Below are 23,188 nucleotides of genomic sequence, written 5' to 3'. Positions count from 1 at the left end.
CCAAGTTATTCCACACCATGACAGGTGCCAATGTAACAAGATAATCAATGTGTGTGTGTGTGTGTGTGTGTGTGTGTGTGTGTGTGTGTGTGTGTGTGTGTGTGTGTGTGTGTGTGTGTGTATATGTAGGCTATTATTTTTTTAGTCCAGTCTTTGACATCTACAAATAGCATGCTTTATTTTTTTATCACATTGTTTTTATTTTGTTTTGCATAAACAATGATACAATACAATAGGTTTATACGGCACAAAAACAGTGAATTACCAAGAAGGCATCCAGTAAAGACAGAGTACCAAAACAATAATAAGATAGGTGCGTATAATTAAGCAAGAAAACCCCAGACAGCAAGGACAAATTACCAAAAGGTCAGAGAAGAGTCCTGGAACATATTGAACAGTTACAGTGAACATAAAGAAAATGAAAACCGAGATAGTTGTCTAGCGTTGAAAAGGATGTAGAAAGGAAATAAAAACATGTACAGACAAAAAAACAATATAAAATAGAACAAAATATAGTAAATACTGCATTTAAACAAATCCGGCATTCCTTTATTTGAAAATTTTAATTGATCTAGTCGGGTTGGGTACTGAATCCCGGCTATCGGGATGCAGGCGGTCAGAATCCCGACGCTTGCGGTCCCGATCCGTGCGGTGCCGACTACATACCATTTAATCATATTGAGGGCTAATACAAAATATTTAAACTGATATACTAATTCGCAGATGTCTGTAAATGATGTGGCAGCCTATCTTTTGTGTCCCAGTCAATTAATAAGAATCCCAGGTTAGAATTATTTATGGATTTATTCTCCATCTCCACAAGGTTACATTGATTAAGATTCATAATAACATATGATCATGGGGATATCCACTATTTTCAGTTTTTTTTTTTTTTTTTAAATCCGCATTATGTTGTACAGCTCAGTAAGAGAAACTATTATTTAAAGGGACACTTTTTTTTTTTTTTTTTTTTACACAAATCTCTATTGTTATGTCTATCGGACAAGATGAATTTCGGTAGAATGGGCAATATCATGTTTGACTACATATGAACCAGCAGCTCGGCTAATTCTGTTCTTCAGTGTTATAAAACCATTGATAATTGTAGTAGTAGATCCAAACCAATATTGGATGTCACCAAGGAGCTAGATAATGATATAAATATAGATAAAATTATACAGTAGGCTAAATTTGCATATATTGCGAATATCTTTCCAGTCCCTTTTCACATAAGCACATGTTGTTCAGAGGGTGCAAATATCAATTTTTGCATAACTTTGATCAAACTAGTGAAGCATTTATAAAACTGCTCCACCAAGGGACAAATAGGGCACATTAACCTTTGCTAACCGATTATTTTCCCGAACTCACAGAGTAAAATAGATGATTTATGGTACTTCTGATAGTACAACAAAATAGAAGTTTCTGCTCCACGGAATATAAATATTACAAATTATGTATTTAACAGCTGCTTTTTTGTTGTTGTGATGAATGGGAGGATGTTCTCTCTCAGTGATGGGGACTCTAGGATATGTACAGTACAGATATCTAGCCTCATTATGCCAAGCAGTGCGACTTGCCTGGTGTGAGTGATCCACCAGGTCCTGTTCTACTCTGCTGGCATCGGGCGTCTTTTTTGCCGAAAAAATGTGATTAGGACGCACCAGCAGACTGTGATTATTAATTTGATATGCAGCACTAGTATATATGTGTGTCCGACTGAGTCTGTATATGAAGCACAATGGAAATGGAATGAAAAAAGCTGTGGCCGCTACATTGTAGCACTTCTTACACAGATTCAGTGACTCTGTTGCACACATATATACAAGTGTCGCATATAACAATAATCAGCACAGTTTGCTGGTGCGTCCTAGACCACTTAGATGCATTTTCTGCAAAAAAGATACGCTGAGATGGGCTTTTTAGCTCGTCTTTAGCAAAGATGTGTAAGAATACATCGGTACAGATATGTCCTCTTGCATCTTTGCTGCAAATCGCACCACGCATGGCACTGCGTTTGCACTTGTGACTCCATAGGATTGGATGGCATGATCACAGTACGCACCATGGTGTACCGTTGTGTATGCAACTGCGGGTAATTGCATGGCGTGATGCGTGCGCACATCTGTAGCGCGATCGGCAAGGATGTAAGAGGACACATCTATATATAAAAGTGCTTTTTTTTTTCCTCTATAAATAAAGGTACCGATACTCGGAACAATAGTACTTTTACTCACCTAATGTTACAAGTTGATACAAGATTCCATACAGTGGACAAGTTTTCAGACACTTAATGTATTAATTTCTGAAATGATTTCATAGAAATAAAATGTGCACTATCGTTGAGCGCAATCAGAAAATAAAGCTGTATATGTGGCATGGTCAGTGGTCACATAATTCTGAAATGAAAAAAACATGGGCACATGTGTACTGAGCTTTGCTCCATCCATAAAATCCTGATAAAAGGAGAAATTGGCGCATGTGAGAAGACAGTAGGGAATGTGCCATTGGAGAGGGACGATTGAACAAGGTAGTACTTATGGCGGGGGTTGTCGGGGTCAAGGGGACAGGTTCGCAGGAAAGCTAAGGAGCGTACAGTGAAGACCTCATCCCCTGTGATAGCAAAGTAAAGTTAGGTACACACTGTAAAGGTGCTTACACATGGTACGATATTTTAAACAAATTTTCAGTTTTCGACCAATTGGAACGACAAATAGTTTAAAATATGCCGTGTGTAAGCACGATACGATAACGATGCGCGATCCCGCTGGTCTGTGATCTTTTGACTATACAGAAAGATCACGACATGCCTTTAACAATTTGCCACACATTGTTCGGCATGTACGCACTACGAACGATTTCATTAACGACGAATGATTTGTTGTCACAACTCCTGTACACTCCCGTCCATCATTTTGTGCCAGCCCGACAGCGAGACAGAAGATGCATTGTGAGGTTGTTTGCTGCCAAACGATATATCGTTAATGATTTGCAGTCGTTAACGACCCATCTATATCGATTGATTGTTTGTACAATCCTTCCATGTGTATGCACAATATCATTTGTCCGGGGCTGTTCAGGAGTTCAAGGGAAATCTTTAACAAGATTGTATCGTTGCCTACATCGTCCCGTGTGCCAGATTTTCGTTCCAGTCAGCCAGATTGGACAGAGATAAATTTATAGTGTGTACCTCGCTTTAGAAGTGAGGGATGGGAAGGGAATTGCATGAGACAGTGGGTGTAGGATGTTGAAACTGGTGAGAGGAAATTTCTCAACAGATACTGATTTTTGACAAATGGTATTGGTGGCATGTTATTACATAAAAAAAGTATAAAAAAAGAAGCTGCTTAATCATCTTCTTTTGTTGTATTCTATGGGGGAGGCATTGAGTGGAGGTCTACATCTGCCTTTCTGTGTTTCTGAACCTCCCATAGGGAATATATTGCCTCCCTGGAGAGAGGGTATTATCCTGGTAAGTTTGCCGGAAAAATAAGAATCTATAATTGACGTGTGTGGCCCAACATTGGTACTCCTGTTACTGATCGGATCATCCTGTAAGTGGAAGCACCTTTTAAAGTTATTGTAGAGGCAAGTTTTAAATGAAAGCTCTAGCTGGCTGGCAGCTGAATTTATGTTTTATATACGTTTTAGGACAAGTTTTTAAAATATAGTAAAACTATTTATCGAACAACATAATTCACAGTATTGTACAATAAGGAAAATCATGCTGCAGATAGCGAGCTGTTGCAGAAATATTAAATCATTAAGTCTATTATGAGCTAAAATTCTGTATTCACAAAATCTGTACCACATTCACGTGTGTATAATGCGTTACAAAGATGATCTAATGAAATAGAAAATTGTCTGTAAATATCTTTTTCCTCCCTGCACTGCCTTCTATCTCTCTGAGATTGACAGATTCGCAGGACCCCTGGATATAAACAGTCTGTGTGATCTCTGGTGGGAAGGCATGCACTTAAAGGAACAACAGTCCTTTGGGCACAGTTGGTGATACACCCATTTAATCTGTTTTCCAGGAATGATTTATTAATGGTTTGCCGCCAGCTGAACATGGAGGAGTCCGTGGCTGAGATCATGCATCAGCTTGGGGCTGATGAGAATGGGAAGATCTCATTTCAAGATTTTACTAAATGTCGTATGCAGCTTGTGCGTGAAATCAGAAAGGAGGAAGTCGATTTGTCCGATGATTCGTGTAAAAACAAGAAACTGCGCGACAGAGTAACCTCCTGGCCGACTGGTAGTGATCACAGCTTAGGTGGGTTCTCTACTCCTAAAATATTGTGTTGTGTATTTATTTTTTGAAAAATACACACCAAAAGGCCCTGTGTTGCTGGTGGTTTTAAAGCTTTAAAGTAGGTTAGGCAGCAATAGAATATAAAAAAATATGATTTGCAGGCTAATTATTATTTATTACCAGTTATCTATATAGCTCACACATATTCCACAGAGCTTTACAAAGAATATTTGACTATTCACATTGGTCCCTGTCTCAGTGAAGCTTACAATCTATATTTCCTATTAAATGTAAACACATACCCACTGGGGTTAATATTTGTCAGAAACCAATTAACCTACCAGTATGTTTTTGGAAATGTGAGAGGAAACTGGAGCACCTGGAGGAAACCCACAAAAGCACAGAGAGAATACACAAACTCCACACAGTTAGGGCCATAGTGGGAATCGACCCAAAGACCTCAGTGCAGTTAGACAGAAATGCTAACCATTACACCATCCATGCTGCCCTAATGCCCATTTAAATATATGGACTTAACATTCACATTTATTTAACTTCAATCTGTAATTGGTTGTGGGATCTTGTATATCTGGACACCATATAGCAGCTAATAAGGTACCACTATAAAATAATAGAACAAATACTTGATTTGGGTGTAGTTGACATCATAGAAATGTAAGCACCATTATTTTTGTTTTCTAAACCTATAGGTGCCTTGTCTGGCGCTAGGGAGAGTTGGGAATATGATTCTGGAGCACGAGACCTACAAAGTCCGGACCCACAGAACCATTCAGTTATGCTGAAATTTCTGGAGTTTGGGGGTAAAGCTACCACACAAGCAGCTCTACAAAGACTTCTTTCTCAAAGCTCCTGTCTTACCAACAATGTGGGAGGAAGCTACCTGGAGCTCGCCAACACTGTAAGTGACACACCTGTCTCTCCCATCATATATTGTACAAGGAAAGTCTACTTACTGATTTGTGAATTTTACCAGAACACACTAAGGTGAAATACAAGCTACAACTGTGCAATGTGATGAAGAAGATGTTAACTCCATAGGGAATGTGAAAAACAATGAATGGGTTAAGAATGTTTTTTTTTTTTTCCACGGAAAGTGGGAACACCTAATTCTGTGCCTAAATGTGTTATTAATGTATCCAGCTATTGGTGCACTTGTTTTGTCTTATAAATACTTCGATTGTATATCTCCATCCTAGGTCACAAGATAATGGTATTTGAAACGTATTCTTTGTGTGACTAATGTGCTAAGAGACCCCGCTATGGTATATGGAACAGTCGGTGAGCTAGAGGAAGCTGCCAGGTGTCGATGGTTTAGCTCCTAGATTTAAAGGGCCAGTTCCTTAAAAGGCTAAAGGGGAGATGTATCAAACCTTCTAAAGAAGTAGACAAGATGCCCATAGCAACCAATCGGCTACCTATCATTTTATAGCATGTACTTGATAACTGCTAGCTAGAAGCTAATTGGTTGCTTATGGGTACCTTCTCCATTTGTCCACTTCTACACTTTTTAGAAGGCTTAATATATTTCCCCCATCTTGCTGCTGCTTGCAACTTGCAGGCTATAATATTTCCCCCGTCTCCTAATGAAGTGGTACTTGTGTAGAAGGTGAATGTAAAGCTATAGAGGTATATTTACTAAAGTGCAGGTTTTTAGAAGTGGAGGTGTTGCCCATAGCAACCAATCAGATTCTAGCTATTATCTTCTAGAAGGTGCTAGATAAATGAGTAGAATCTGATTAGTTGCTATAGGCAACAACTCCAGTTCTAAAAACCTGCACTTTAAACCTGCACTTTAGTATGTAAGGGGTCTATGTAATAATCCTTAGAGAGAGAGAAAGTGGACGGAAATAAAGTACCAACCAAACTGTAATTTATTTTTATTTTTTTCAAACACAGCCTGTAAAGTGACAGGAGCTGATTGGTTGGTACTTTATCTCTGTCCACTTTATTTATGTGCAAGGCTTAGTACAGTACATAGGGCCTGATTCAGACCCGGACGGTATGTGCAGTGCGCTCGCTATTGCCGATGGTTACTAATCTGCGCATGTGTATGCATTGCAGTGCGCATGCTTGAACTACACTGTGCGATCACAGATCCCTCACTCGTACAGCAAAGCCAGCCCAGCAGAGGGAGTGACAGGAGAGGCCGTTTGTGGGTGGTGACAGGGGCAGTCCAGTAAAAATGGGGGGTTGGAGATGCGAACGCAGGCGTGCCTGAGTGTTCTAACGCCGTTTTAGAGGCGTGCATAATTAACAGGCAGCGTCATAGTACACGTCACCAGACATTTTTTTTCCTCGCAATGCTTGCGGTAAAAAAAAGCTACCACAAGCACTGCGCTCACATCCGATAGTGGTCGATGTACCAATGTTTTCATAAACTTCCAGGAGATGATGTGGGGCAGTGGGCGTCTCTGCATACGCTAAGGGGAGTCTGCATACACAAAGTGAACACTCGTACAGGTACGATGGGTGTGCTTATGCCTTGGCGAGCGATCGCTCCCCGCCGCGTCACTTTCAAATATTTGCATCGCATCATGAACAAAACTATGTAATAGATGACGGCTCCTGTATTGCATGCCCAAGTATGTCCTATCTTTTTGTTCTGTATAAAAAAGAAATGTAATTGAAATGTCACATGTTGTGCAGAGCTTCTGAGCTGTGTAAATGGTGGCAGTAATCTGCAGTGTATGTTTCCATCCATTAGAGCATATTTAAATTCTAATGAACACAGAATTGAGAAAGTATCTTTTCATTTTGGGGACTTAAGTAAAAATTCATCTGTGAATCCCTGAGGATTACAGCTTCTAAATTATAAGTGCCAGAAGTCTAATTAACAAAAAACAGATTGAAGTCAAGAAGGTAAAAGAGTGTTTAGTGCTGTAATTTATTTTTTCTCCTTCTTCCTTTCAGTATTAATATCTATCCTATCATCCTGCAATCTCCAGTGTGACCCCATTACTCAGATTGAAATGGATTTCCAGATAGCATGGCTTTCTGGGAATGGGTGGGAATTGCTGATGTGTTTTCTGGCATATATGCCATATCGGGTTATAAAAAATAGGATTTTTGGTGTCATTTTTATCATTTGACAGATAAATGGTCATTATGTCTAATACTGAAAGAGCATTACCTTGTAAAATAAATAAGTGTACGTAGGTGGCATGACGGCTATCATTTGTAGGTTAAGCTAGTCCCGTTATCTAGTTATTTTATGGTCTGAGCTAAGATTTCTGACATGCAGCCAGTTAACTAGATACTAGTGACTTTTATGTAGGCTGATATAACTGGCTCCAAGTGAAGTGACTGCATGTTAAAGATTATTTGCTCATCTCAAAAATTCCCCTCTTTGTGTAGGTGGCAGATAACTGTACGGGATGCAATATTGAACTATTGAATATTGAACTACCCAATGTTGGACAAACTAAAAACAGGGGTAGCCAACTCTGTTCCTCGAGAGCTTACCAACAGTGCATGTTTTCCATGTTTCCTCACAGAATCACAAGTGAAATAATTAGCTCCACCTGTGGATCTTTTCAAATGTGTTAGTGAGTAATGACTACACCTGTGCACCAGCTAGGTGGTCTGGAAAACTTGAACTGTTAGTAGCTCTCAAGGACCGAGGTTGTCTACACCTGAACTAAAACATAATGGGGTAGATGTATGAACCCCATAGCGGTATCAGCGCACATTTAGTGCGCTGATACCGCTTCTCCCCGATGTATGATCGGGGGTCTGGGCGGTAAATGACAGGGGCGCTAAGCGCCCCTGTCATTATCGGCGCTGCTATCTACAAGATAGCAGTGCCGAGCGGCAGGGCCATGTACGAACGGTCATAGCGCATGACCGGCCGGCTGTAGTTGTCATTATCGACAGCTACAGCCTGGCGCTAGCCTATCCCCGTAGCAGGGACAGCGCTGTAGCTGCTGCCGGCTCCAGGCTGCACGCGGGGATCTCGCGATACTTGCGAGATCCCGCGCATGCTCAGTGGAGCCGGCCGGGACAGAGACACAGCGCATCAGCACTAGACTGATGCGCTGCTGTCTCTTGTGGGTAGCGCCGGAGGGGGGAGTTAACGCTCTCTGCTTCGCCTTGGTAAAGAGGCGAAGCTTGAAGCGTTATAGCGGCACATTAAGTCTTCTGCTACTATTTGATCTCTCACTGGCTGAAAAGGTAATTTGCATAATCAAATATAGGGGCAAATTCAGTTAGAAGCGACGGCTGTAAAGTGCTGGAGATACAGTTAGAATGCTGGAACCTTGCAGAGCCACCATCACATATTTTCCCCATAGAGGTACGTAGGTAAATGTGTGATGTGTTATTCATGGCAAGAATTTAATTGGCCCCATAGTATTAGTTAAAAGTACAAGGATGGAGAGAATATTTTTTTTCTTTTAAGAGAAACCATTTTGTATGTTGAAGCTGGTAATTACTTATTTTTAATATAAAAATAAAAAGTACACTTACCCCTAAACTTTGACCAGTATAAATACCCACCTAAATCAGAGACCAGAATTCACCATGGAGAGCGGTCTGTTTTGTTGATGATTTATACAGTCCAAACCAGGTCTCTGTACATTATACGCAGTGTTTATATAATACTGATCGAATGTGGTCGGAGTTGGCACCATGGAAAACCACAGCAGTGGGTATGTGGACACATAAAGTAGCCTAAAGCTGGGTACACACTTACCGAAGTGTGCACCCAGTGATGCGACACCCGACGTATCGGGCAGCCGGTACACATTACACGATCTGGTGCCCGAGCGCCCGATATTTTAGGCACCGGCTCCATTCAACTGCCTGGCATTGGCAGCTGGGTTGTTGTGTCGGCTCTACATGCAGGCCGGCGGAACGACCCCGATGGACGACCTGCGTGTGCGCGCATGGTCGTCCATAATGGGTACACATTTGCGGATGTGGACGATATGTCGGCCTGATCTGAAGGATCGGGCGACACATCGTCTAATGTGTACCCACCATAAGAAGGGGGAAAATTAAAAATTGGGTGTGAGGACAATCAAAACCATTGTAACGTTGCTCCCTTCCTGTTAAACAGAAAACCCTTGTGAATTGTTTAAAAGTGATATAACCATCTCCTTGTCGGCTAAGGGCCGTATTCAATTAGCCACAATAAGTCAGTTTCTGCGGAAAAGTATTGCCATGCAAAGTGTTTCCTTCGTATTCAATTCCAAAGACTTTTAGCCGGTGCGGAAACTCAATGCAATGGGACCTGCGTAAAATTTTCGCCTATGAATAGGTGTTGATAAAAAGTGCATAATTGGGGTTTTGGGGTGCAAAGATTCGGGAACCCCACTTCAACCCATGAGACAGTCCCCCAAAGGTAAACTGTGTTAAAAAAAAGTTTAAAAAAGTCCTTCGATCACCCCAAAAAAGTACTTTCGTTTTGGGGGTGACAAAGTCCAAAGTTGGGGGACAAACTTGAAAACTAGCAAAATAGACTCCAGGGGGGTCCCCAAGTATGCCCCAGGTGTTTTTAAGTTTGCAGGTGCTTGCGGCAGGTGGATTTTTACGATTTTTAAAAATTCACTTTAGCAACTTAAAAATATGTTTACACCTATTTTCAGGTACCCCAAATTTGTTGAGACTAGTTATTTTGAGCCTAAAAAAACCCAAATGCTATTCTTCACCACTTATGCTAAGATGCGAAATACCAGCTATTGAGAGCATTTAAGTACCCCAAATCTGACATGACTTTTCGCATCTTACGTTTTCGCAGATTTCTAATTGAATATGTGGAAAAGCGGGCAGGCGCGCAATACTTTTCTGCATTGAAAACCAGTGGTCGAAAAGTGCTGCATGCGAAAGTACAGGACTTTTCGCCTGGAATTGAATACGGCCCTAAGTAGGAAGACTTCCTTGATGGCCCATTATTAAAGAAACTTCTAACTATTTTGAAAGCCTGCATGCATGGAAGGGTAGAATTTGATTTCTCCCCAAGTTTTTATATTTGTTTCGATCCATCCCTAGAATTCTCCCTCCCTATTCCTAGTTTTTTAATTAAATAAAATATTCCACGTAAGAGAGACCAAGGAATACCAAGGAGTCAAGCCCTCACAGGGAAAAAAAAAACACATCGGTCCCCACATGAATTAATAAAATAAATCGCACATATTGACCCCGACAGGGAAAAAAACACACACATTGGCACCCACAGGGAGAATATACACACATTGGCCCCCACATAAAAAAATATAAACAAAAAACACCTTGATTCAACAATTGCCCTCATAGGACAAATAACATAAAATACACATGGATTCATTGCCCCCACAGCCAGAGAAAAAACAACATTCCCAGCCCCCTACAGAAGCCTGAGTGACTTCACCTGCTGGGTTGTCACAGACAGCTGCAGAGGTAATTGCAGAAGAACAGCCTCCAGTAGCTCTAGAAAGTCCAGACCAGTGAGTGCCTCCCTCCACGGTGTCCATGCAGACACACTCTCTCCCCCACCTGGGCCTTTAGTATCTCATCACTGTCCTCAGCCCCCAGCACTACATCACTGTCCTCATCACCGTCCTTAGCTACTCATCATCGTCCTTAGCCCCTCATCACCATCCTAAGTCTATCATCGTCCTCAGCACCTCAGGACCTCATCACTGTCCTCCACCCCTCAGCCGTGCAGTCTGTGTCAGTGACCCTACGTCGCCATCTCCAGGGTCAAGCCCGGCCGTGGTCGGATCTGATCTACCTGGGAGAACCCGGTTCTGCTTGGGCCAGGCTACAAGAACTGAACATGGTGGGTGTAGGTCCCAACTACAAGGATGCAATGCGGTAGGTGCGGATCCCGGTCGATGCTGCCACTCAGCTGGAACAGGCCTCGATCCAGCCCTGTGCCCATACTTAAACTTTTGAAGCAAACTAGTGGACAGCGACTTCTACTATATTCCAGTAACCGCACCTGTTTTTACTTATACGGCTGGTATGTTGCTTCTCGTGTATAGTATGTTGCTTTTGTTACATATTTGTGCCGATTATACCTGATCCCTTTTTCTGCCCTTATTATTTTTTTGTACCCCTTTTTATGTTTTGAAAAATTCATTAGAAATTGATGAAAAGTGATTTAGGCTAGTCAGAGTGAGAAATTTACATTCAAAGACCTGATTACACAGCAGAGGGATGTACAGTGCTGTATAATAATGTGGAAAACAGTGCATTTCAAATACCATATCCTTCATTAAGTATTTTGGGAAATGCGTTGAGTTGTTTTGCTGTTGCGTGTATCTTACAGTGCTTAGTGCCTTGGCACAGGACATTCTCTGTTTTGTTTTTAACAATCTGTTTGTCATTTCTTTATTAAAGAATAAAGAAAGTACAATTTTAATTAAAGTAAATCGCGTAACAACCCAACTATCGTTAGCATGAAATAAGCTAAAGGAGCTCTCTCTACGTTTTTATGGCTAGTAGCTTGCCATGGATCTGCAAAGCAATAAAGTCCTTTCTTTAATTACCCGGCTGCTTTATATTGCATTGGGTGGCACGGTGCACCTTATGTGCGCAGTTTCAATTTTTGGATTATTGTTGAGGGTAAAATTTATTTTCTACTGCAATGCAGCTGACTTTGGATCCTTGCCTAGTACCACTATTAATAAGATTTATCTGGTGCTATTCAATATCCAATTTAGTTTTACATCAATATTATGTGAATGGGGTGGGAAAAGCTTTGCTTTTATTTCATTTGAAAATATATTTTAAAACAATTGAAGTACTTCTGTATACTATGCATCCCCTCAAACTTATTAGACATAACCAATATCAAATGTGATGTATGTAAGCAAAAGTACAAATACACCATCACATTTTTTATGCTAGTGACCTAAACCTTGTGGTAATTTAAAATGAATAAATATTTGCAAAGTGTGACCTAGCCCAGCATTACATTGAAGGGTGTCTGCAACTTTTATTTGTTGCAGATTTCATACAATATCACATAGTTCATCTAAAGCTGATTGCCACCTGGCCTTCATGGTATTACGTGAGACGTGGTAAGTAAACTGAGGACCTGAGCAGCGTACGGAATTGCAATTATGTACACAGATCGATCGATTGTTAACCACTGTGCATGCATATGCACTGCGAGTGCGCTGCGATCGCACAGCGATTACGGACGCACACAGGAGGCCATTGCAGAGTGAGTGACAGGCTGTAAGAGTTTGCGGGTGGTGAAAGGGGAGTGGCTGGAAAAACGTAGGTGTGTCTGTCTATTTGAACGCTGTTTCCTGGGCATGCATAAATTAGCCACTGCGATTTGCACACACAGCTTGAGTTCTCACTGCGTGCGACGTGACTTAAAGTTTCTGCTGCTGGTCTGACCCGGTGTAAGTGTTGCGTGACTGTCCGTTGTGATGGTACCGACTGACCGCCACCACAGCGCCAACTGTGCAGACATTGACGCAAGTTTGCGCTTTAAACGCACAATCAGTTTGTAATACAGAGACCTCTCTCTCAAACAGAGCCCACTCACTACCAGTTTCTGAAGACATGAAATCACTATAGTGTCCAAGTCTGGGACAGCGTTGACAGTGGCACAAGTGTGCAACTTCAACCGCACATCAGTTTTTAATATACAGTACAGACACATTCATAGCGGCACATTAGATGTCCTAGCAGATGAGGGATGGTGTCTTTGGCAATGGTCACCATTCGTAGCCTTTTCAGGACACAAGGGCAGAGCTGACTGTTTACAGTAAATGTCTAACAGAGCGTCCTTTATTATAGTAATGAAAGTCTCTTGTTTGCTTTGGGGGAAGGGACCTGATGCACCTTGTGAGACTCCCGACCCACTGGGCATGCGCATTACTACTGTATGAGCCTCCTTACGCCACAGCTATGGAGCGGCTCCACTGGGCATGCGCCAGAAATCCCATTGCAACCCCTCCACTGGACATGCGCCAGAGATCCAATTTGTAAGCTGGCTAACAGCCACCACAGTGCCAACCGTGCAGACATTGACGCAAGTTTGCGCTTTAAATGCCCAATCAGTTTGTAATACAGAGAGCTCTCTCTCAAACAGAGCCCACTACCAGTTACTGGTCATGAGAATTCACTGTAGTGTCCAAGTCTGGGACAGCACCGTCATTGACGCAAGTTTGCGCTTTAAATGCACAGTCAGTTTGTAATACAGAGACCTCTCTCTCAAACGGAGCCCACTACCAGTTACTGAAGTCATGAGAAATCTCCATAGTGTACAAGTCTGAGACGGTGCCACAATTTTGCGTCTGTAATGCCTTACTTTTAAACAGCCCACTACTACAGTAGTTTCTCTATAGTGTCCAGACCCGACAGTGGCAATTTTTTTTATTCTTTTCCAGGGCTCGAACCCGGGACCAGCATTATTGCAAAGCGATCACCTAACCACTAGCCCACAAGCCAGTTATATGTAGAACCGCACATAGCAGGCTCATCCTTGTGCACTCCACCCACCCGCTGCTATTTTTAATAATAAAAAAAAAATGTCTTCCTTTCCAAATATTATACAGTACTAGTACATACTGTGTATATATACAGTACCCCACCATTAGAGAATAATTCATCCCATCTCATTGAAAACTGTGCCTGCATCTCATTAATCTACAGTATCGGTTATGCCGTGATAACAACTCGGGCAACTTCACTACTGTACAGTTATGTAAAGTATGTGTACTGATTTGCATCCCGTTCTAAGAGCTTACTGTACAGTATGTATGTGATTATTAAAAATATTGGTTGTGCAAACATGCAAATACTATACAGTGTGTGAATGTGATATCCACCCAATTTAACAGTATGGTATTCACTACAAATTACAACAGTGGAGCACTAGCCACCCAGCGGTGAAGTGCTGTATTACATGCCGTAGCGTATCCTTCGTTGAAGAATACCATGGTATGCCACAAGTCCAGCCATCAGGTAACGTTCCATGGCGTGACACAGAGCCCTGAATGGCGCGCCATGAACAACAAACTAGCATATCTGTACATGCAGGATGTGAGAAAGCAGCAGTGGGCGTCTCTGCCGTATGAGCTGTGGTAGACATTAGCATACTTTCGCAGCTGCGTTCTGTGCTTATTCGCAGCTGCGTACGCAATAGCGATCCTAACTGAATCAACCCAAGAGATCATACCCCCAATACTGGGATTTCAATAGAACCCCTCTGATTAAGCTTTGTGTATGTATGTATATGTGTGTGTGTGTATGTGTGTGTGTGTATATATATATATGTATATATAATCTATATCTATCTCGCATTAAATAAATAGCTCTCCCAAGATAATTTAGCACGCACAGGCAGTTGATGCTTGGAGAACAGCACTCCAAGGGGTAGATGTATCAAACCTTGGAGAGAGGGCCAGTACCAACCAATCCTTGTTTCTAATTTTAAATCGTGTTCCAACCAATCAGCTCCTGTCATGAGTTTGAAAAATGACGAGAGCTGATTGGTTGGAGCACTGTTCTAGATTAGTAACAAGTGATGACCAGAATATCACTCGTTGATAAATCTGGACTTGGTTGGAACCTTATCTCTCTCTCCACTTTATCTCTCTAACGTTTGATACATCTCCCCCCTAAAGAGGTAACTACATTAACTTCAGAGTTTATTTGCATAATGAAATGTTTCTGTTTGCAAAGATTCTTTATCATGTTATAATGATGGAAAGCCACATTAAAGGGCATTAGTATTCCAAAGAAGCAGGTGCTGTCGGGTGTCAGTTACACGTAATGCAGTCGCATCTGTGGCTACATTGCTGGTAAATAAATGCATATATAGGCCTGTATTCCGAATTTGCCACATGTAAACATCCGCACTGCCCCTATCCATCCATTTGTGAAAGTAGCCATTGTCCCTATCTGTGCACATTTGCATCAGACTTATCCTGGGTACAAGACTCTTCTGAAATCAGATCCCTGCATACACTCCCTTCAGAGTAGCCTGTATTCTGTCTACACCAGTGGTGAGCAGAATAATGTGTGTAATATCATTTAAAAACAATTCACTGCTGTCCTCTGTTTTGGCACAGGTATTCGGGATAACTAAGAACCGTGCAAGGACCGTTGTCGGCTGAGAGTCTGAGGGGTCTATTTACTAAGCAGTGTTAGGAGACAGTGAAAAGTCATAAGTCAGTGATAAGGTGCCAGCCAATCAGCTCCCAACTGTCATTTTTCAAACACAGCCTGTGAGATGACAGTTGGGAGCTGATTGGCTGGTACCTTATCACTTCCTTATCACTTTTCACTCTCTCATAACACTGCTTAGTAAATAGACCCCAAAGTGATTCTCACTGTCTGACCACAGCCCCCACCTTAAAATGAACTGTGGCCACCAGCACTGCACTTTTTTAATATCCTTAACATCCCACACTCCAATGAAGATAAATACAGTGCGGTTTTATGCCCGCAGTCTAGGTCTTGTTTGACGTATGTGCAGTGGCGTAGAAGCTTTACAACACAACCTTTTGCTTGTTTCCTTATTTGTGACATAAAGGAAAAATAACATACTGATTACCCCATATATGATATAGACTCACAATTTATTAATCTCATTCTTTGATGGGATAAATATTGTGATATTGATGTTGGCAGGCAGGCAGTACACGGTCAGAGGTAAATTGCTTGGGGGAGATTCCTAACTGTCTTGGTCAGAGGAGCTCTCTGTGACTTTCTCGGCTTTATCACTGCTTTATATTATACCATATCTATAGAATTGTTTTTATACCCTTCACGCACCAATCTGTTCTCATGATTCTTGTGTTGATTACCCATTTGAAATATAAGTACGGCAGTTCACGTTTGACAATCATTGTATTTGTAGGTGACTGTAACCTTTTGTACAGTGCTATAGAGTATATCTAACATTTTGAGCCTGATTCAAAGTTGCATGTAAAGATGCTGCAATTGCGCTTTATTTCTGCGTAGGAAAGTAATGCCAATTTCCACCTGTGTTCAGAGTCGGCCGCTTTTATGCAAATGTACCACCGCCATCCATCCGCTAGGATGGAAGTAGCAATCATCATTAGCATGCATTTGCACTTATCCTAGCTGCAGGAGATCTTGCTGAAGTCAGACGGATCTCTGTATACGCTCCTCCCTGAATATGCTGCAATTCTCTCCGCACGCCCACATCAAACATATCCCATGTGCGAACGTCCTGTTGCTGCTCAGTTACAACCATTTGGTCGCACTTGGCAAAACAACTGGGCTCACCCGTAAGTGGTCTAAGCTGTATGTGCAGACCCTGACTCAGTTTGCTAAAATGTGCCAGATTCATTATCATTCAGAATTGCATGCAACTCAGAATCAGACCCTCTGTTTCAAAGTATTATGATATAAGCTTGAATCCTATAGTTGCTGCAATTCCGACCAGAGTTCTGGTCATACTTGCCTACTTTTGAATAAGCATTTCAAGGAGATTGTGAAAGTACCACTTATGAGCGCGGCGGTAAAGTGGAAGTGTACTGCTGCATCTGAGAGGTGTGTCATAATACTGACTTATATCCACATGTAAACAAGCCTCAGAGCAGTTAGTAAGATCTATTTGTTAATGAAAACACAAACTTTTCAGAAAATGCATGTATGTAGCCATAGGGATCATTGTGCCTTCTAACAAATGCAGGGAAATGATACTAATGATCCCATTTGAATGTATACAGTCAGGTGCATAAATATTGGGACATTTACAGAATTTTCGTATTTTGGCCTCTATTCACCACCACAATGGCTTTGAAATGAAACAAACAAGATGTGCTTTAACTGCAGACTTTCAGATTTAATTTGGGGGTACATCCAAATCAGGTGAACGGTGTAGGAATTACAATGGTTTCTATATGTGCCTCCCACTTTTTAAGGGGCCAAAAGTAATGGGACTATCAACTCAAAAGCTATTTCATGGACAGGTGTGGGCTATTCCCTCGTTATTTCATTATCAATTAAGCAGGTAAAAGGTCTGGAGTTGATTCTAGGTGTGACATTTGCATTTGGAATCAGTTGCTGTTGACTCTCAATATGAGATCCAAAGAGCAGTCACTAGCAGTGAAGCAAGCCATCATTAGGCTGAAAAATCAAAACAAACCCATCAGAGAGATAGCAAAAACATTAGGTGTGGCCAAATCAACTGTTTGTAACATTCTTAAAAAGAAAGAACGCACCAGAGAGCTCAGCAACACCAAAAGGCCCAGAAGACCATGGAAAACTGTGGTGGATGACAGAAGAATTATTTCCCTGGTGAAGAAAAACCGCTTCACAACAGTTGGCCAAATCAAGAACACTCTCCAGGAGGTAGGTGTATATGTGTCAAAGTCAACAATCAAGAGAACACTTCACAAGAGTGAATATAGAGGGTTCACCACAAGATGTAATCCATTGGTGAGCCACAAAAACAGGAAGACCAGATTAGAGTTTGCCAAACAACATCTAAAAAAGCCATTACAGTTCTGGAACAACATCCTATGGACAGATGAGACAAAGATCAACTTGTACCAGAGTGATGGGAAGAGAAGAGTATGGAGAAGGAAAGGAACTGCTCATGATCCAAAACATACCACTTCATCAGTGAAGCGTGGTGGTAGTGTTGTGGCGTGGGCATGTATGGCTGCCAATGGGACTGGTTCCCATGTATTTATTGATGATGTGACTGCTGACAAAAGCAGCAGAATGAATTCTGAAGTGTTTCGGGCAATATTATATGCTCATATTCAGTCAAATGCTTCAGAACCCATTGGACGGCGCTTCACAGTGCAGATGGACAATGACCTGAAGCATACTGCAAAAGCAACCAAAGAGTTTTTTAAGGCTAAAAAGTGGAATGTTATGCAATGGCCAAGTCAATCCCCTGACCTGAATCCGATTGAGCATGCATTTCACTTGATGAAGACAAAACTGAAGGGAAAATGCCCCAAGAACAAGCAGGAACTGAAGACATTTGCAGTAGAGGCCTGGCAGAGCATCACCGGGGATGAAACCCAGCTTCTGGTGATGTCTATGCGTTCCAGACTTAAGGCTGTAATTGCCTGCAAAGGATTTGCAACAAAGTATTAAAAAGTGAAAGTTCGATTTAGGATTGTTTAGTTTGTCCCATTACTTTTTTGGCCCCTTTAAAAAGTGAGAGGCACATATAGCAACCATTGTAATTCCTACACCGTTCACCTGATTTGGATGTGAATACCCTCAAATTAAATCTGAAAGTCTGCAGTTAGAGCACATCTTGTTTGTTTCATTTCAAAGCCATTGTGGTGGTGAATAGAGGCCAAAATATGAAAATTCTGTCAATGTCCCAATATTTATGCACCTGACTGTATATCTCGGTTTGTTTTTTGTTTGTTTTTCTATTACTGCTACATAATGTGGGGAAAGGTGCAATCAGGGAGATTGCTAGACTCTTCAGGGAGATTGGTACTATTTCGGGGAGTCTCCCTGACAATGAGGGAGAGTTGGCATGCATTATTATGGTAAAAAAAAAGGAAAAGGTGACAAGACTTTGCCCTACTTGTAACTGCTTTTACTGCACAGCGCTCCTAAGTGTCGCTCTCACAGCTATATTAAGTATAATTGACAAAATTAATTGTATTAAGTGCTATGTGCTAAGGCTATATATAACCAGCATTAAATATCATCAACATGTTGGAAACACAATATATAATTCATAGATATCCATAAATATGTAAACAAGTTTAGTTAAATCCATATACTCCAGCAACTTGCTAATAACCTTAAATTATTATTATATTATAACTATAAAGTACTTGGGCAAAATAATATAAATAGTATTGCTATAGTTACAGTATATAACCTTGGGTGTACTGCTCTTAATGTGCACTGATACAAATAGGGATTGTTTTATAACAGCCATCACTAATTGATGGTCATAATGTGTTATCTGATTAGACAAAATTAACACAGAAGATAAATGTCTTTTTCGGTATTATTGTTGAATTGTAAGGCACCACAGGTATAAAAGCTAGTACTGACTCTGGCCTGTTCATGCTGTCTTCTACAAACAGCAATCTGAAATGTGCAGCGATGATGCCATGCTTGGGTGCCGGTACCACGTGGATTCCCAGGTGCCCGTGGGTATGGTAATACTATGAACAGAGGTTTCTAGGGTTGGTAACACTATGAACATAGGTTTCTAGTGTTAAATCCATATTTTAGGTGTTCAAAAATCACCTACATTTTAATTCCATCTTCAGTTGCATTAGAAATGTATGTGGGATACTAGCTATAGTACTATGGGGCGATGCATCAATCCTGCTAAAGAGGAAAAGTGGAGGTGTTGCCCATAGTAATCCATTAGATATTCTTGCTACCATTTCATATAGTGTATTCGACAAGTGGTTCTCAGTCATTTTCCACTAGTGTACCCCCTGGCAGGGTATTAGTGTTATTTGTACCCCAAACATCTGTAGAGCAATACATTAATATTGATATTAGATAATAGGGGAGATGTACTAAACCGTGGAGACTGATAAAGTGCAGAGTGATAGAGTACCAACCAATCCGTCCCTAACAATCGGTTTACAGGCTGTGGGGTCTATTTGCTAAGCCTTGGATGGAGATAAAGTACCAGCCAACCAGTTCCTAACTGTCATTTTTTAACACAGCCTGTGACATGGCAGTTAGGAGCTGATTGGCTGGTACTTTATCTTTGTTCACTATTAGGGGTATTCAATATGGGTGTTTTTTGCGTTAATATCGCACTTTTTACCGTTTTTGCGTTAATATCACTGATTTTACTTTTACACCGTATTCAATATCAAAGATTTATCGCATTTTTGAAAAGTCGAAGTTAAAAAACGGGGATAAGTTTTCACCATTGAATAGGTGTCGAAAAAAAGTGCAGAATTGGGGTTTAGGGGTGCAGGATTAAAAAAAATAGCCTGCACCCTTCAGAATGACCCCTTGAAACGATCTCTGTCAAAAAAAAATAATAAATAAAAATCGGGACACCCCAAAAAAAGCACTTTGAATTTGGGGGCCAAAAAAAAAATTGTTGGGGAACAAAGTAAAAAAATAGCGAACTTGACTCTGGGGGGGTCCCCAAGTATGCCCCAGGTGTTTTTTTCATTGCAGCTCCTTGCGCAAGTGGGTTTTTCATGATTTTTTCAAGTATGTTTAGCAACTTTAAAATATGCTGACCCCCATTTTCAAGTACCCCAAATTTGCTGGGCATAGTTCTTTTTCCCCCCAAAAAATTCTAAATGCTCTTCTGCACCACTTTCTTCAAAGTCGCATTTATGCCCTTGCCGCGGCTATTAGAAACCCCGACTTCCTTCAGGAGTTAAAAATGAGGGTACCCATAGTGATCCCCCATGTCTACACATCATTAGGGGGGTCCCTAGAATATTTCCCGAAAATTCCCGTTTTTGTTAACCTGTTAAAAAAAATGTGTAAAAATTTAGAAAAAAAAATGACATAAGGTCCCCCCCCCCCCCCCCCCCAAAAGCCAAACCAGCCCCAGGCTAGCCAGCCAGTGGTGGTTTCTAAAAATACGGGGAACAAAATGTGTAGGGTTCCACCGTATTTTAGAAACCAACACCAGGCTGCAGGGACTAGTGCTGGTTTTAAATATAGGGGGCAAAAACGACGTGGGGTACCCCCTATATTTAAGACCAGCACCAGACCCAACCGACCGGGGTGCAATGTCACAGCCCGGAGACCCAATCACCGGGGCTCCAGGTCCAAAGCATTACACCCCAAGTCGATCAGCGCAAGCCGATGATCTCGGGGGAGTCGGGGACCCCCCAAAAAAGGGTACTCCCTCTCCAGAGCACCACAGGCTTACGCTGAAGCCTGGGGCTCATCCCCATACCCCTGGAGCGGTTGGGTATGGGGATAATAGGGGGGCCAAATAATGTAAGACTATTGTACTTTACAGTGGAACTACAAGTGCCAGCATGCCTGCCATTTTGCACTTGTGGAACTACAAGTGCCAGCAGACATGCGGCACCTGTAATTTCACTGTAAAATAAATAGTTAAAAAAAGACAAAACACACACACCGTGCCCAGTATAAGTTTATTACATACACCTACCCATTCACACATACTTGCCTATACCAGAAGTTTCTGTCCCCTTGTCCAAGTAGAGATCCATGGTAGCTGGCCCTGCAAGAAAGATTTCATACTCTCCTACATCCAGCGCTGGTCTCCGTAGTAGTCCATGGGATTTAAAAAAAAAATAAACGAGTTAGCCGATCCACGCTACTAGCTATGTGTATGTGTGTTGTCACACATACACATAGCTCCCGAATGGCCGCTGCCGGCACCTCACGGGGCATTGCAGTTCCATCAGCCAATCAGCGGCAGCGCTGACTGTAGAGCGCCCGCTGATTGGCTCCGGCAACTGACAGTTCCCACGTGGTGTGACTCGACCACGTGGGAACTGTCAGTAGCCGGAGCCTATCAGCGGCCGCGCTACAGTCAGCGCTGCCACTGATTGGCTGATGGGACTGCAATGCCCCGTGAAGTCCCGGCAGCGGCCATTCGGGAGCTATGTGTATGTGTGACAACACACATACAGATAGCTTGTAGCGTGGATCGGGTAACTTGTTTATTTTTTTTTTAAATCCCATGGACTACTACGGAGACCAGCGCTGGATGTAGGCGAGTATGAAATCTTCCTTGCAGGGCCAAGTTGTAAGGATCTACTGGACAAGGGGACAGAAACTTCTGGTATAGGTAAGTATGTGTGAATGGGTAGGTGTATGTAATAAACTTATACTGGGCACGGTGTGTGAGTTTTGTCTTTTTTTAACTATTTATTTTACAGTGAAATTACAGGTGCCGCATGTCTGCTGGCACTTGTAGTTCCACAAGTGCAAAATGGCAGGCATGCTGGCACTTGTAGTTCCACTGTAAAGTACAATAGTTTTACATTATTTGGCCCCCCTATTACCCCCATACCCACCGCTCCAGGGGTATGGGGATGAGCCCCAGGCTTCAGCGTAAGCCTGTGGTGCTCGGGAGAGGGGGGACCATTTTTGGGGGGGTCCCAGACTCCCCCGAGATCACCGGCTTGCGCTAACCGACTTGGGGTGTAATGCTTTGGACCTGGAGCCCCGGTGATTGGGTCTCCGGGCTGTGGCATTGCTCCCCGGTCGGTTGGGTCTGGTGCTGGTCTTAAGTATAGGGGATACCCCACGTCGTTTTTGCCCCCTATATTTAAAACCAGCACTAGTCCCTGCAGCCTGGTGTTGATTTCTAAAATACGGTGGAACCCTACACATTTTGTTCCCCGTATTTTTAGAAACCACCACTGGCTGGCTAGCCTGGGGCTGGTTTGGTTATTGGAGGGGGGACCTTATGTCATTTTTTGTCTAAATTCTTACTGTTTTTTTTACAGGTTAACAAAAATGGGAATTTTCGGGAAATATTCTAGGGACCCCCCAAATGATGTCTAGATATGGAGGATCACTATGGGTACCCCCATTTTTAACTACTGAAGGAAGTCGGGGTTTCTAATAGCCGCAGCAGGAAAAAACACCTGGCAAAGCTATTTAAAAACCCGACTTTCTTTTGCTGGCAAAAACGGGGTTACCCATAGTGATCCCCAATGTCTGGACATCTTTAGGGGGGTCCCAGGCATATTTCCCGAAAATTCCTGTTTTTTTCCTTAAATTGAGGTCAAGGGGCATTTTTTATAAAACAGGGATAATTTTTCAAATCACTATAGCAAGTGAAAAAAATGCAGAATAGGGGTTTGGGGGTGTAGGCTTATAAAAAATAGCCTGTAGTTTTGGGAATGTCCCCTTAAAAGGAAATGTTAAAAAAGAAATGTCCACAAAAAAATCGGGACACCATTAAAAAAAAAAAAAAATTTGGGGGGGTTAAAAAAAAAAAAAAAATGTAAAAAAAATACCAAACTAACGAAATTATTTCTGGTGGGGTCCCCAAGTATGGGGCAGGTGTTTTATTCATTGCGCAAA

General features: G+C 41.8%; 1 protein-coding gene across 1 annotated transcript in view; it reads left to right on the top strand.

Annotated features, from left to right (window-relative positions):
- The window catches only part of MCC (MCC regulator of Wnt signaling pathway), a 367,976-nt gene that overhangs the window by 42,585 nt on the left and 302,203 nt on the right, over positions 1-23,188 (top strand). Inside the window, exons 2-3 of the mRNA XM_088477689.1 lie at positions 4,038-4,276; positions 4,966-5,174. Coding sequence (XP_088333815.1) covers positions 4,038-4,276; positions 4,966-5,174 — 448 coding nt within the window. The remainder of the gene's footprint in view (positions 1-4,037; positions 4,277-4,965; positions 5,175-23,188) is intronic.

This window comes from Taudactylus pleione, unplaced genomic scaffold, assembly GCF_031769625.1.
Source record: "Taudactylus pleione unplaced genomic scaffold, aTauple2 ptg000202l, whole genome shotgun sequence".
NCBI lineage: Eukaryota > Metazoa > Chordata > Amphibia > Anura > Myobatrachidae > Taudactylus > Taudactylus pleione.
Note: the sequence above shows the minus strand (reverse complement) of the source record. Positions and strands in the feature narration are given on the sequence as shown.